This window comes from Sitophilus oryzae, unplaced genomic scaffold, assembly GCF_002938485.1.
Source record: "Sitophilus oryzae breed Bouriz unplaced genomic scaffold, Soryzae_2.0 scaffold_1442_pilon_pilon, whole genome shotgun sequence".
Classification (NCBI taxonomy): domain Eukaryota; kingdom Metazoa; phylum Arthropoda; class Insecta; order Coleoptera; family Curculionidae; genus Sitophilus; species Sitophilus oryzae.
The window spans coordinates 7,067,249-7,084,234 of record NW_022146107.1 but is presented as its reverse complement, the minus strand read 5'-3'; the positions used below and the strand labels follow the sequence as shown (position 1 = coordinate 7,084,234).

Below are 16,986 nucleotides of genomic sequence, written 5' to 3'. Positions count from 1 at the left end.
ATTCTACTGCCGGAAAAAAGAAAATGATGCATTTCCGCAGATAAATTTTTATGATGTTGTGTTTAGGGAGACTTCTATATACTGGAATTTTCATTTTTTTATAAGTGGTTCCAGTTTAAAAAAAGCACCCTTCTGTTTTGTTAAAAAAACAAGATTCAGATGAAGGAACAAATCTTATATTTATACTGAAAGTGCTTTATAAAGTGCTAAGTTTCATGGCGAATGAGTAATTATTTTTCTCCTACACTTTGTGCGTTTCTCAAAGTAGTGCTCTTGTCACAGCAAACTGAATAGTATCCGTTTCTGAGTTTTACTTGCTATCATAGGTATCTTTGTTTTTATATCCACCCACATAGCCACTATCATCGGCTATGTTCTCACGCCCTTCTTTACCCTTCCCTTTTCCACTTTCGTCAAACCGTTCTTTGTGGGCTCCTGTATATTTTGAGGTGTCTGTCAAACGATCCACGGCACCCGTTTTTACTGCAATCTGAAATAACAGAAAAATAATATGTACTTACAAAGATAACAATTTTCTCCTTTTGTGTGAAGGTCGATTCTCACTTGCGCTACTCTTGGCTAGGCTACGCGACGCTACGTTGCACTGCAAAATACGGCTAGATTTAATAGTATAATTGAGAGTATTCTCACATGCTCTGCGCTACAGTTTTACATTTCCAACTTCCATCAGTGTTACTACACTTTTCAGCGCTGCTACGTGTCGCGTAGCTGATCCTGACTCAAGCCCTAATGAGAATCATGCGCGATTCTCACTATACGTAACGTCACCGTCACGTTACCGTACCGCAATGACTAAAGAATATAAGGACATGTAACGCCCCTGTACGGGCTGTAGTAGAATTTGTGACGTTAGACGCCATTCGTTTGATGCCAAACAGTGAGTCATCATCCAGTCACCAGCGACAATTTTAGCGATTTTTAATAGTTTGTTGTGTGTAGTGAACTTTGTATAAACTTTGTTACAATGGTGAATTGTGTAGCTTTCAAGTGTAAAAGCCACAGCGACAAGAAAGAGCCAGGAGTTACGTTTCATAGGTAAATAAACAGTCCACTCCAACTTTTTAGCGTTTTCTTATTGAATTCGATAATTATTCTTCAATTTCAATTAACATCTATATGTACTTGATATGTGCTATACGTCGATACTAGTTTTGTATCTTTTGTTAACATTTTAGTACGTTTTTTTCGTAATTAGTTAGGATGATACACCATAGGCGTAGTCAAAACAATTATCAAAAAATATAAATATTGCTTCAAACAGCTAGGTTAAGAAAAATATGTGCCACGGCACTGTTTGATGCCAGCGTCACAATTTGCTGTCGGGTGTTATTTGTCCTTGGATTCTTTAGTCATTGCCGTACCGTCAACCCTTAACCTCACTGTAAATATTAAATTTCCATATTTACACATGATTTACACTATCACTAACGTCCACCTTCCATTTACGCCATGTTGTCCATTCGGTGACGTTACGTATATAGTGAAAATCGCGCATTAGAATGTCCGGAGCTGTTTTTCGGTACGAGAAATTTCGGTACTACACTTCTAAGGAACCGTCCAAACATAAAATATCCAACCAAACTAATACATTGAACAGCATTATACTAAATAAAAAATATAACATATTTAAACCTCAGTAATTTAAAACATTTAAACATTTAGGTAAACATTTTCGAAACTTCAAAGGAGAAAAGAAGTAAGAACTATAAGAAATAGCATCACTACTTGGTTACTCCCCACATGCATAAGAAACCAAAAATTGAAGATAATTCTCGTGAGGAAATAGAAGTCTTAATATGCGCTGCAGTTGAGGAAAATCCAAATAGGAGCTGTGTACAAGTTGCTGAAGCAGTAAATTCAGGTACAACAACAGTTAAAAGGGTCCTCAAAAAATATGGTTATCGTTCAAGAAAAGCTAGAAATTTTCCCCGACGATCAATTTCGCAGTATGGAGTTTTGCGAAATAATTATGGAAAAGGTAAATCTTGACGAAAATTGTTTTAGGAGAATTGTTTTTACTGATGAGTCGTCCTTTTCCTCATTAAATCGGCAAAACTCCACGCACGTGCGATATTGGTCAAGAGAAAATTTGCATAGGTTTTATAATGTGCGAACCCAATATCCACAAAAACTAAATGTTTGGACGGGTATTGTAGGGAACACGTTATTGGACCATTTTTTATTGAGGGCAATTTAAATACTGCGAAATATTTGGATTTATTGCAACAACAAATTGTACCGGCGATTCGACGACAATTTGGCGAGAGATTTGGTGATATTTGGTGGCAACAAGATGGATGTCCAGCGCACAATGGACGTATTGTGCAAGAATATTTAAACAATACTTTTGGCAATTGACTAATTAGTGGGCATGGAACCATTTTGTGACCGCCAAGGTCACCTGACCTCTCGGTGAATGATTTCTTTTTATAGGGGTACATAAAATCTAAAATTTACGGCCATGAAGAAATTCAAAACTTGGAGCAGTTAAGGCAGAAAATATTTAATGCCTTTGACACTGTCACCCCTGATATGTTATCCAATGTGAGGAGAGGGGATTTTATGATCGTTTGGGTTATTGTTTAATGCAAGAGGGAGGCATTTTTGAACAATTTTTGTAATTTTTAAAATTTCATTATCCTGTTTTTTTAGCGTTTACCCATTACTTACCTTGACAAACATGGAAAAACAAATTTCCTTTTCACGACCACAAATATTTTGATTGAAAATTTTTTTTTCGATTAAAAAAACAAAAGTTGTTAATATAATACCAATTTAAAAGTGTTTTAGTAGTTTTAATACACACTATGCTATAAAATTTATTATTATTATAATGTACATTTTATTTCTACTTAATGTACATTATATTAATACTATTATTCATTCGAAATAGCATTAAGGCCCAATTGCCACCAATGTTTTAAATTTTTCTTAAAGATAAGTAGAGCTTAGAATGAGCTGCATTTATATTTACTTTAATATTCACCCTAAATGAGGGAATTTGACTGATACAATTTTTGAATTTGAATTGTTTTTAATGATACTAACAATTTTAGTTCAATTTTTAATAAAATTTATTTAATATTAATAGAAATCCAAGAGATTTGAAAGCTCTTTTAGCGATTTATAACATTCTCAAATGAACAACAGGTGCCCTTATTTTCTATGAAAACCATACAGCTTTTTTCATAGTCGCTGCAGTTGCTATAAAAAAACATAAATAAATGAATAGGGGCACTATTCTCTTAGTTTCATATTAATTATGTTTTTAAAGAAAAAGTCACAGTTATAACTCGACTTAAGCTAAGAAGATCTTAAATATCGCCATGCAATTGGCTATACATTAATGTCAAAACTAATTTTTTAAGGTGTAACAGTTGCGACACACGCTAAATGGACTTGATTTTTCCTGTCTCGAAGTCTGTGGACCTTTCTGTGTATATAGTCAAAGATATTAAATGATAAATATAGTCTTACAGAAGACAAAAGTATTTTTGTTCTGAATTGAGTTAAAAACGTTAATAAAAAAACCATTAGTTTGGATTAACTTCATAGGCATATAATCAGATAATAGACTAATCAGTTTTTACATCATACACTATAAAAAAGAAAATGTAAAATTACCACGATGAACGATGAGCGTGGGTCCATTTGTGACTCAGGACTATCGTGGCAATTTTACATAGCTTATTAAAATATTTAATTTTTCTGTGTAAATTTTCACAAACTTCTGTTACTAGTAACTGGAAATATTCGCTAGAACGGAACGTTTCGGAACTATACGCGAAAATTTGAAAACATTCCAAGAATTTTACTATCTCTTGGCCCTCCTGAGCCAAGGAGCGATTCTATTACGAACGAACCTATTAAATCAATAATTAGCTTTCCAGCATTTATTGCCAAGTTACCCATCTCTAATGTAATTCGCCTATAAATTTATTATATATGCGTCTGAGATTAAACGTACCGTTGTTTTAGTAGTTCCGGGAGGTCCACACTCCATCAGTTTGTCTTTAATTTCATCAGGCGTCATTTTCTTCTGACCGGCCAAATCTTCGATAAAAGCGTTGAAATTTTGGAAATTGATAGTTTTAGACCTAAAATGTTATAATGTTATATTTCTTTACTTATGTACCAATTAAGGATAACCACTGTTTACTTGAATTTATTAAAAGTTATTCCAGTATCGGTTTGAGTTAATTTTTTATCGAACACTTGAGCCTGTTTGAACCATTTATCGATTTGCGTTAAAGTGATAGTTTTTCCGTCGGCTTTCGTATCCCCAAACTTTGCAAAATTAATGAATTGCTGATCGAGTTTTATGGCCATTTTGTTTATTTACACAGATAATTTAGTATTTCCAATGATGAATGAAAATGATGCGAATACGTAAATGAGACGTTTTACTCTGACTTATGGCTACCTGCGGCTACCTGAAAAGTGAATTTCTACCCTAATATCTACGTTGTTCGAGCGTTTGTGTTTTTCAAAGTTGCCGTAGCAACATTTATTTGATCAGTTTTATTTAATCTACATTTATTTTTCTACTGTGTTATATTGCTTCATGCGTACACTTATGGTTAGTCCAGGAAAAATAATCATAAACGCTATAGGCCAGGAAGCGAGAGTTTTAGGGTCCAAATTCTGAACACCTGCACCGATTAACGTGAAATTTTAACAATGAATAGTATATTGTTAAGTTTTTCGTCGGTTCCGTGTGGATAGAAAGTCACAATTTATTTAAACACTATTTATTTAACACTAATTAATAAAAACAATAACGATAAAAGACTTATAGAACTATTTACAAACGATTTATAACTAAGAATTTATTTTGAATTTTAGCGCGTCAACTGTATATTTATAACTGCCCCCTGTAGGCCACAGCCGCCGGCTTTTATACCGACAGGTAAAGAACTCTAGAATAGTCCATAGATCGTTAGGTGCGTATGAACGGTAGGCCAACAGGAACAGGTGAAGAAATTTGTCCCAGTCTCTTTGGTGGTCAGAGACTACTTTGGCCAGATAACGGTTGATAGTTCTGTTCATGCGTTCAACCATCCCATCGGATTGTGGATGTAGAGCAGTCGTCCTGGTCTTGCGGATGTTCAGGACTTCACAGACGTTGGGACCCTCTTCTTTGGAATGACGATCTGCCTTCTCTCTTCTTGTCCCTCCGGTCTCTCGATCACACGGCGAAGTAGTCCGTTATCTATTACCAAGGAATTCCACTGGGCCCAGTACGACTTTACGTTCGGCGAATATCTGCAAACTTCTTCCCACGTTGGTCTTTGGCCTGGGGTTTTCCAGTTAATTACTAAACCTAATTCTGGGTCACTGGTTTGGTCATTTGCAAGATCTTCGGGTTGCCAACTATCATTAACCACAGTTGTTCTTAGGAGTTTCACTTCTTTCTCTTCTGCTCGGGAACAATGCTTACAGTCCTTAGCGCAAGGTCTTCTGTAAAGTGCGTCGGCATTTCGATGGATTGCTCCAGCTCGATGTTCTGTGTCGAAGTCAAATTCTTGTAATCGTTCAATCTAGCTATCTGCCCTTCAGGATTCTTAAACTGCAACAGCCATTTCAAAGCAGCATGGTCTGTTCTTAACAAGAACTTTCTTCCATAGAGATACTTGTAGAAGTGTTCCACTGCTTTAACTACTGCTAGTAATTCTCGTCTGGTTACACAGTAGTTCCTTTCCAGTTTTCACAAGGTCTTACTAAAATATCCAATGACTTTTTCTTGACCATCCTGGATCTGAGACAGAATAGCGCCTAACGCAACATTGCTAGCGTCGATATCCAATATAAAGTTTCCGTTGCCAAGAGGGTAGCTAAGTATGGGCGCACTAGTCAGGTCCTTCTTCAATTTTCGGAATGCCTCGTCAGAATCTGAGTCCCAAGAGAAACGCCTCTCGCCTTCGGTAAGTCTGGTCAATGGTTTTGCGATGGTGGCGAAACCCTGTACATAGCGGCGATAATATGTGCATAGTCCCAAAAAGCTTCGTAGTTCATGTTTATCTTTAGGTATTGGCCACTCTTCCACTGTCTTGGTCTTCTGTAGATCTACCGCAACTCCTTGGGAGGAGACTACATGTCCCAAGTTTCAAACCAGAGCTCCCTAGTCGCTTGAAAACTTCTTCCAAATTCTTCAGATGATCGTCAAAGGATTTCCCAACCACTATGATGTCATCCAGGTACACTAAACAGGTAGTCCAGGATAGACCCTTTAACACAGACTCCATTAGTCTCTCAAAGGTAGCTGGCGCGTTGCACAATCCAAAAGGCATGACGGTAAATTGCCACAGTCCGGTGCCCACCGAGAACGCTGTCTTCTCTCTGTCTTTCGGCGCCATGTCGACTTGCCAATATCCACTCTTCAGATCTAACGTAGAGAATATCGTTGACCCCGCCAGCGTGTCTAGAGTATCGTCTATCCTCGGCAGGGGATAACTATCCTTCTTGGTAACATTATTGAGCTGCCGATAATCAACACAGAACCTGGTGGTACCGTCTTTCTTCTTTACTAGTACTACCGGCGATGTCCACGGGCTGTTAGATGGTTCGATGACACCCTCTTCTTTCATTTCTCGAAGGATTTTATCAGCTTCTTCACGTTTGGCGAGCGGAAGTCTTCTCGGATTTTGTTTGATTGGTCGTGCATCTCCGGTATCAATTTTGTGTTGTACTAAATTGGTACGACCTCTCTGTCCTGCTTCTCCTTTATCAAACACATCTTGATACTTGATTATCAGGTTTCTCAATTTTCTTCTATTTTCGGGAGATAATCCTTTAACGTTTACTAACTCCTTCACCATTTTGTCCGGAATTTTTGAAGTCGAAACTTGGAGGCTTCCACGCTTCGAATGACTGAGGAGCCGAACAACAGTACCCTAAAAGGGTTCCCTTCTTCAAGGATACAGAATAATAATTTGTGTTCATTACTCTCGCCGGTACAGTTTTCTTCGCTCGTAGCAGGGCTTTTCCAACAGCGATCCCCCGTCCTATTTCGCTGTCATGGTTCCTTGGCTCCAACAGAATAATACTCCCATTATTCATTTTATCTTCCAGGCAACCATCCAAAAATATCTCACAGCGCTCAGGGATCGAAACATCTTCTGCTACCACCACGCGAAGCGTCTCCTCACATTTTCGATGTAGAACCACTTCTTCTTCATTTATTTTCAAAATTCCCTGTTTGAAGTTTAGTTCAAAACCTCTAGTGGCCATGATGTCCATTCCGAGAATAAGTTCATCTTCGATATCTGCTACTACCACTGGATGTTCAAAACTGGTGCTCCCAATAACAAAATTAAGGTTTACTTCTCCATGGACAGCAGCAGAGCCCCCCGTAGCAGTACGTAGTCGCCATTGTGTTGTTTTAACCTTCTTCGATGTTTTAAGAATGTCCGGTCTGATAATAGTTTTCGTCGCTCCTGTATCCAACAGCATAGTCCGGAACTCTCCATCAACAAAACCATCCACAAACATGCTGTTGAATTTGTGTTGTAGCGAGGCGACTCGAGCAGTTTTCGTTGGGGCATGTTGGGTACAGGTCGACGTGTGCCCCTTCATTTCGACCCTTAGTAGTTTTCCGACCTCGACGAAGCCGGTTCTTCGTTCTTCTCCTTACAACGGCTTCGCACGTGTCCTACCTGTCCGCAGTTCCAGCAATGAATCAGTCCCTTCTTGCCCATGTACTGGTCCATTACCTTCCGAACAATCCCTTCCACGGATTCGTCGGAACATTCGTCGATGGCCCGTACTCTTCTTAAAGACCTAGAACTTTGTTTCGCGGCCTCAAATTCTAGGGCACGTGCTAAAGCATCCACCAAGTGCGTTGGGTGGGCTAGGAGAAGTGCTTGTCTTGTAGCTCCGTAGAATTCTCTATAATCTTTTCTTCTAATTCCCTGGAATTTTCTGTTATATTTTCTTCTAAATTAAGTATTTTATTCAGTTCATATCGAACAGTCATACGAGACGGTCGTGCTTTCGTTTCGTTTGTGGACCGCCGGTATTGAACGTTTGTTTTGTTTTGTTTTGTTTGGATTTGTCGTGTGTTGTTATTCGGTCTTGACCCGACCCGCTTCAGTTCGCTAGTTTTCGCTGAACGTGCGTTTCTGCTTTATTTTATATAATTATTTTTATATAGATATTTTTTAAACGTGACCTAGCTTCGTTGACATTGACACTCTTTTTTATTATTGAACTATACTGTCTTGTTTAATTTAATATTTTCCGATTTTGCTGTTCCTTTACACTTCCAAATGGCAGATTTTAAGTGTGATTCGTGCCAAAAACCATCTCGGAAAAGGAAAATATAGACTTCGTTGTAGTGGGGAGTGCCGCCGCAACTTTTGTATGACCTGTACTGGGCTGGACAAGACAACCACAAAAGTGATCCACCAGCAAAAGTTCAAAAATATTAGGTTTTTCTGCAATGTTTGTGATTCTCCCACGATGAAGTATCTCCATGACAAAGTTTCACAGCTTCAGAAATCACAGATCCCTCTAGAAACTGTTGAAGGTCTGGGAACCTGTTTAAAAAGGAACAACGACCTGCTTCCAGTCATAACTGAAATCTATGACATATTGAGTTATCATGACTCCAAATGGAAGTCTTTATACAAAAAAATGGATGATATTCACTGCCACCACTCCAAAATTTCGGAAAATGGTCAACAATCTTTATTTCATTCGATCAGTGAAATAAAACAAGAAATACTCAACCTATCATCCATTTTTATGGACTTTCAGGATGAGTCTGTTAGGGTCCAGGTTCATGACTCTTCAAAGGTAGATCTTTTGAAGGAAGTCAGTGAGCTGCGTAGGAGCGTAAATCAGATGGCAACCACAATAGAAAAGTTTGCTGCCCAAGGCAAGCAAAATAATAGGAGTAGCCCACCAGCAATAAAAAAGTCAACTTCGACTCAGACAGATTGCCAAGCCTCAGTGGGTGTCACTTCTTCTAAAGTCAGTACTCCCCCACCTCACAAACCCTCCATTAGAAAAGCCTGGCATTATGTCGTTGTGTCCAATATCCCATCTCCCTTTACGGCAAACCAACTGGCTCACTATATCAAGGATAAACTTGGAACTTCGGACTTTATTCGTTGCTTTCCTATGCTTAATAGTGAGGACAGTTCACTCTCAAAATTCAAAGTTGGAGTGCAGAATATAAGGCACCTAGAGCGGCTGCTTGATATAAGTATGTGGCCCCCAGGAATTGAAGTAGTCAATAGCAATGTCCAACCATCTTTGACTCCCTCGGAGGTATCGCCGCAAAAATCAAGATCTTCTGCCATGGGATTTCAACAGCCTAAGATTTCCACTTTGGAGAAACGAAGCCTTCCACAATCTTCCAATTTACCTACAGATCTAGCCAAGGAGGTCAAATACGTTAAAATTGGTTCAGACAGGGAGGCTATAGCTGCGAGTAAGTCCTTTGGGCAGCAGGAGGCGAAAAATATTATCAATAAGCATCCAAGGGAAGGTGAGGTGCTGAGTTTGGACCCAATGACTCCACCTATTGTGCGGTTATCGCGTGAATCGGACACGGCCAATGGACGTTATTTGTTGGCGAGACTAAGGGACCCTTCGATATTGAAAGCTGTCAGGCTATTCCTTGCGTACCTCCATGACCAACCCCCCAGTGCGTGTTTTGAGGGACACACCAACACCAGCATCAAGTTGGCGCTAGCATCGGAAGGTCTCCCATGCGACATGGACTCCCTGCGCAAGTTGTTTTATCGCTTCCACGACGCGTATGGCATTGGCGTGGCTGAGGTTGAGGCAGATCTCTCCGCCTTCAGGACCTTTTTCTCATCAGAGAAGCTATTTCACCTTCAGAAGTCTAGGGAAAGCCACAGCAAGTATTTTTCCAGTGGCTCTCCATCTAAAAATAAAAATTTTTAATTCATTTGACGCGAACAGAGGATCAAGCACCCTCTGATAAATCGGACGATAGCAAGCTAGGTATTTTTCTTATCAATGTTCAGTCCTTAAGACACAAAACAGATGAATTATTTCTTTTATTGGAACAGCTCAAATTTCCTGAAATCATTGCCATAACGGAACATTGGTTAAATACCGATGAGCCCGTGTTTGTGAAAAATTACACAACAATAGCTAGATTTAATAGAAGTAATTTATCTCATGGAGGTACTATGATAATGTCTACCAACAAAAACCTTACGGCAATAACAAAATTTGATCACTTATTAGCCGAGAAAATGTTTGAATTTTCTATCATCTACCACATTGCTTATGACCTCTATATTGTTTGTATTTATAGAACACCTGACGCAGATATGCATATGTTCTTTCAGAAATTACTGAGTTTGCTAGAGTCCCTGCCTGTGAATAGCAGGTTGATCTTGTGTGGTGACCTTAATATTACTTCTCCAGTGTGTGTGATGCTCGGGTATCTCTCCAGTCTATCTTCGAGACTTTTGGTGTAGTAATGCATGTTAATGCACCAACAAGAATCACTAGAACTTGTTCTAGTACTATAGACTATGTCGTGTCATCCTTTGATCCAGAATTGGTTGACTGTACTGTGTTGAACTCAGGCTTCTCTGATCATGAAGGAGTATTAACAAAATTTTCCATAAAATCCGAGAGTAGAAACACTTTTCGTAAATTAGGACGTATTTTTTCGGAAAAAAACTTTATAAATTTTAAGCAGCTTTGTCTAACAACAGATTGGCATGTCATCTCTGGTGATGTAGACACTGAAGTTTCCAGATTTACACAAACATTATCTGGTCTGGCATCCAAAGCCTTTCCTCTCAGGCCTGTCAAAATTAAACATCATAAACCCTGGACTATTAAGGGCCTACGTACATCTGCAAAAAACATGCGCTCTTTATCTCACCTAAAAAAATTCTCGGATAGTGTCACGAGTACGTGAAACTTTACAGGAAAATTTACCATAAGACTATAAAAGCCGCCAAGGACATCTATTACAATAGGAGGTTGACTGAGTCCGGTAATATTGCCAAAGAAACATGGTCGATTGTGAATGACTTGAGGAGTAAGGTTTCTTCGTCCAACATAACCTCAACTTCACCTGAGGACCTAAACAATTACTTTGTAAATGTGGCGAAGAATATAGTGAATACTATCTCACCCTCCCTGGATCCTCTATCATTTCTCTCTGACTATAATGTTAATTTGCACAGTTTCTTCCTTACGCCTGTGGGGTTGGCAGAGCTTCGCAATACATTAAATGATATTAAAATAAATCTTCAGCAGGGACTGACGGACTTACTCTTAAAATGTTCTCTAGTATGCCGGAATGTACATTAAACCATCTTTCAGCCTTAATTAATATGTCATTTGAAGATGGTGCTTTTCCAAATTGCCTTAAGTCGGCGATAATTATTCTTGCATAAAGGAGGTGATAAAACAAGCTTCCAACTATCGTCCAATTGCACTCCTTCCCACGTTATCGAAGATCATGGAGAGACTGGTTAAAAAAGGCTTGTATCATTTCTTCTAAAATACAAAATACTCACCCCCTTTCAGTTTGGGTTCTTGAGTAACAAATGTACAAATGACGCTATGTTTTTCGCTGTTTAATAATGTATACTCCAGTCTGAACAACCGTCTCGTTACAGCAACAATTTTCTGTGATTTCTCGAAAGCTTTCGATTGTGTTAATCATAACATCCTACTAACAAATTGCAGTACTATGGTATCAGGGGAACGCCTCTTGAATGGTTTAAGTCCTACCTTAACAACAGAAACCAGCGTGTGAGGGTTGATAAGACTGTGTCTTCTTGCAAGCCAATAGAATGCGGAGTACCTCAGGGCTCAGTGCTAGGTCCTATTTTGTTTCTGTTGTTTATCAACGATATTGCTAGTCTGGACATCAGTGGTAAAATCTGTCTCTTCGCGGATGATACTTGTTTCACATGGAGCAGCCCGGACACCACGGCACTTCATAGAACCATTTCCAGTGACTTAATCAACATAAAAACATGGTGCGATTCTAATTATCTGTGTCTCAACGTCTCTAAAACTAAAGTCTTATCATATAAAAGTACGTTGCTACCTTTTCAACTTGATAATACCACCATTGACGTCGTTGATTCTGTGAAATTTTTAGGCCTTGTTGTGGACAACTATTTAAAATGGGATTTGCAATCGATGCTTTAGCTAAAAAATTAAGTTCTGCCTGTTTCGCACTTAGATCAGTTGCTAATGTGCTTAATTTGTCAACATCTAGGACAGTCTATTATGCCCTTTATGAGTCGCATCTCCGATACGCACTTCCATTCTGGGGTGCGTGTTGTGCGACTCAATTTGAGCGTATCTTCAAATTACAAAAGAGAGCTGTGCGATATTCACTGAGGCTAACCAGTTGTGCTCACTGCCGGGACTTGTTTAGAAGATATAAAATATTAACTCTTCCTTCCCTATTCATACTCGAATCCGTCTGCCTAGTTCGCAAGCACGTATCGAGTATTTCTCTAGAGCCAGTTCATGGCTATCCAATTAGGAACGCAGAGCATAACATGTATCTGCCAACCCCTCACTCTGAGTTAGTAAAGAGTTCCCAATTGTACAATGCAAAAAAAAATGCACTATCATCTGCCATCTGAAATTAATTCCATTTCATCCTTTCCTGCATTTCGCAGAGCCTTGAGATCATACTTACTGGAGAAAGCCTTTTACGCGGTTAACGATTTTTTTATTAATATCTAGGGTTCTAAATTTAACACACATTCACTAAATTTAAGAAATGATTTTGTTTTCTATCCATTTAAATTTAGTATTGACATTATATACAGTTGTTTATTTACATGTATGTTTATATTTTATTTATATTTAATTAAATAAATTTTTGACAATGTACAATTTCTATAATTGTATAAAGTATTGTTTTAGTTTTGTATGTTTGCTGTTAGTTTTATATGTTTTTCTATTGTTAAGTGAAGTTTTGTATGTTTTTTATATTCTTTTTTTTTTAAGCTTTGTCAACAAAATTGTAAAATTTTTTATGACAATAAAGCAATTTCTTTCTATTATTAAAGCTGGCCTGTATGTCTTTAGAATTTTCTGCGATCTTATCTTCTAAAATATTAATTTTATCACTGATTTTCTCTTCTAAATTAACTTCCAAGTCAATTATTTTACTATTCAAATTGTTCAAGTTGTCGTCTAATTTTTTAGAATTCTCTGTCATTTTACTATTCAAATTGTTCAAGTTGTCGTCTAATTTGTGTAGGTACGAGTCAAGGTCACCTTCCAACTCAAAGCAAAATGTGTCAGGATCCTCACCTTCCTCCACCAAAACGTCTCTCAGTCTAGCTTGCAAAATGCTTTTCTTTCCATCTGTTTCGCACTCTCTCTTCCAATATGCATTTCAGCTCGGACACTTTCAAGTCTTTCAACAATTTTTTCAGAGCCATGGTCAGTCTTTTTATTCTTCTAATCTATCACACACGCCACACTTGACACCAATTGTTACGTTTTTCGTCGGTTCCGTGTGGATAGAAAGTCACAATTTATTTAAACACTATTTATTTAACACTAATTACCAAAAACAATAACGATAAAAGACTTATAGAACTATTTACAAACGATTTATAACTAAGAATTTATTTTGAATTTTAGCGCGTCAACTGCACTGGTATATTTATAACTGCCCCCTGTAGAGCCACAGCCGCCGGCTTTTTATACCGACAGGTAAAGAACTCTAGAATAGTCCATAGATCGTTAGGTGCGTAGAGAAGGTTTTCGAATGTTCTCGTATGTACTAGTCCATTCCAGTGGGACTCGATTTTTCTCGAACGACTGAATCATTACTGTGTCTATTCTTTAATGCGATGTTAAGGTCATCTGAGGGCGGGACATATACACAGAATAGATATCAACAATGATATCTATTCTGTGATCTATTCTTGTGACATATAGTTAGGTTAGGTCGAGTCCACACGGGTCCGCAACAATATGTAAGAAACAAAAGTTACATAGTAGCGATGAGTGCTTTCACCCTGGGGGTGAGTGCCACCCCTTCTCGAGAATTCATATTTTCCGAGTTATTTAGGATTCAAAATGTTGATTTTTTGTCTAAAAACCGCATATTTTTCTGCTATTTTTTATAAATAACTCGAAAACCTTGCGTTTTATCGCAAAACTCATATAAAGCAAAAATGAAGCTTTTGGAATAACTAATACCCACTTTTTAAAGTTTAACAATACGCACCGTTTGTATAAACTTTGTTTAAAGGCTAAACAGTGATTAACTATAATAAAATATGTATAGTTAATCACTGTTTAGCCTTTAAACAAAGTTTATACAAACGGTGCAAGTGGGCATAAATGATCCATTTTTTGTTGATTATCGTAGCTGTAACAATAGGTATCACCCTTGTTTATATTTATACATAATCAAGGGTATCACTCTGTAAAGATGATTTTTTATTTTTCGAAAACTATATTTCAACATTTTATCGTAAAATAATGGCGAAAGAACACATTTTTCGAAGAAAATGAATATGACATAGTTTTTAAAGTGAAAAACCTATTTGCTTGAAAAGACCTATTAAATGCTTTTTTAAAAAGGTTCGTAGCTCAAAAACTCGCCGAGTTATGATAAAAATAAAATGGTCACCTCATTATTTCAGAAAAAAATTAACAATAAAACCTGACTAAAATCATAAAAATAAAAACTAAGCATAATACATGTACAGTTGGCTATATTTAGGTACTAACAATAATGGGCTCTGCAAGTTCGAGCGGTTTAGAATGCCTAAATTTGGAAAAAAGTTGAAAATAATGCAAATTTTTTATTTTTTATTTTTTTTTTACATATCCCAAAACTAAGCAAGATACGTAAAAAATGCAAAAGGGTAAAATTGAAGGTCTTTTTTTGCAATATTTTTGCTCTCTTTCAATTTTTCTGTAGATCTCTTTATTTCGTAGATATTACGTTTTTTAGTTTGACTTGAGTGTAAGAGCCACCTTCTTTGAGCCCTTGAAACCCAAAAATCTCGTGAAAATGAAGAGTTTTTTGAGAAAAACGCAAGATTTTCGAGCTATTTATAAAAAATGGCAGAAAAAATATGCAGTTTTTAGATGAAAAATCAACATTTTCAATCCTAAATAACTCGGAAAATATTAATTTTCTGAAAAAATGTTATAGAACATTTTTTGCGTCGAATTCTTATTGATTTTTGTAATTAAAATAGATGATTTATTTTTCACCCCCGAGAAGGGGTGGCACTCACCCCCGAGAAGGGGTGGCACTCACCCCCAGGGTGAAAGCACACATCGCTACTATGTAACTTTTGTTTTATACGTATATCTCTATTCACTGTTAAAATTTCACGTCAATCGGTGCGGGTGTCAAGAATTCGGAGGTAATACCATGGTAATACCCTATTTTTATACTCGCTTACTGGCCTACTAGGAAACAATTTGTAAGGATTGTTGAATTACTTTTTGCAGTAGGGCATTTAAAAAGAAAGAATCATCAGCAGATGATTAGAACTAATAGTTTTAATTTGCTGATGATAATAGACTGTTCAATGATCGTTCAACGTTACGTCACATATTGTTGTACTCTTTCTTTCAGTCAACAACCAGATGAAAGAGATTGGTGATGTCTTTACTGCATTGCGGTAGAGTACGAACCAACTAAAAAAGTACAACACGCGTCATCGTTTAGGCATCGTTTGTCTTGTACTGGCGCAGCGCCCTTGATTATAATCAAGGGAGACGACGATCGTTTTTCTGTGACGCTCGTGGCACTTTCTTAGTTGTTATTACTCTACATTACCGCTTTTGATTACTGCCTTATTACTGCACATTGTTTTTCGTAATATAATTGTCATTTGATTTGGGGCATGGATTTGAGGTTATAATTTTATTGACGGACATTGATCCCTGTTAAAATTTGCCTTTAGTTATTAATCATTGTCATTTGATTGAGGTTATAAAGTTATAATTTTATTGACGGACATCGATCAATGTCAAAATTAAAATTTGATTGCGCTATGAACATAAATATGCTATAAACGTCTCAAAAGTGGCTCACCCCCTATAACTTTTTTATTTTTTCAGATAAAAAAACGAGAGTTGGTATGTTAGTATATGACATAAATTAGGATTGATTGACGTATTCAATTGTTTTTGGTCACTTCCTGTTTCACCAGAAATGACTACAAGTTTTGATTTTTAAATAGCACCCTCGGTATATTTTTATTTTGTTCGATAGAAAATGACACTCTCAATAGAATGACATATCATATGTCAACTTTTGACATTTTCGTTTACAAAAAAAATATCGTATTTTAAATTTCAATCTAGATCACACTAATTTTTAATCAGGAAGCCTTAAAAATAGATTTGATCATCTAATGTTTTTTGTGTCTTGTGTCCTGGCCGGTTAAAAGATGCCCAAATCGTTTTTTAATCATATCTCAACTTTTTCAAATGAAACAAAAGGGTGGCTCATTAGCATATTTGGAAAAGGCATTTTTAAAAAAAAAATCCACATTGGGCCACACACTTGCTATTTCGAGTCAGATTGTCGTTATGAACAGCATGTTACAATTTCAAATAAAACATAAATATGCGAAAATGTCAAATATTGTATAGAGCTCAGGGTATACCAAGCTAAGAACTAAGAAACTGGCAAAAATGAAAAAATCCTAACATACCTACATAAATTTAATAAAAACGGAACTCATTTAATTAATAATTTCAGAACGCACTTAAAATTTTCTTAACAATATGAACTGATCTTAGACAAGCTCTAAAATGCATAATGATGACGTAACGTTGAACTATCACCGAACAGATAGCCTGTCATTGTCCAAAATTTGATTTCTAAAATCTTTTTCCAGTACTATAACAAACAACTAATACATTGGAATAAGCATATTGATTGTTTGACTCATATATTATACATAATACACGGCCTTCAGTTTATAGAAAAATAAGTACCATAAA

At 37.0% G+C, this 16,986-nt stretch overlaps 1 protein-coding gene across 1 annotated transcript; it reads right to left on the bottom strand.

Moving 5' to 3' along the window:
* Nucleotides 1-160: 160 nt before the first annotated feature.
* LOC115877183 (TPPP family protein CG45057-like) lies at nt 161-4,489 on the bottom strand. The gene is made up of 3 exons (XM_030893343.1): nt 4,181-4,489; nt 3,989-4,118; nt 161-490 (listed from the first exon to the last, which is right to left on the bottom strand). The coding sequence occupies exons 1-3, from the start codon at nt 4,348-4,350 to the stop codon at nt 311-313; spliced, it is 480 nt and encodes a 159-aa protein (XP_030749203.1). The 5' UTR covers nt 4,351-4,489; the 3' UTR covers nt 161-310.
* Between the last annotated feature and the right edge of the window lie 12,497 nt (nt 4,490-16,986).

Bases quoted from the DNA above. Each gene is read 5' to 3' on its own strand.
- LOC115877183 (XM_030893343.1), bottom strand. From the start codon at position 4,350: ATGGCCATAAAACTCGATCAGCAATTCATTAATTTTGCAAAGTTTGGG. The intron at 4,119-4,180 runs GTAAACAGTGGT...ATAACATTTTAG, and splicing joins ATAACTTTTAATAAATTCAA to GTCTAAAACTATCAATTTCC. The intron at 491-3,988 runs GTACGTTTAATC...CTGTTATTTCAG, and splicing joins CCGGAACTACTAAAACAACG to ATTGCAGTAAAAACGGGTGC.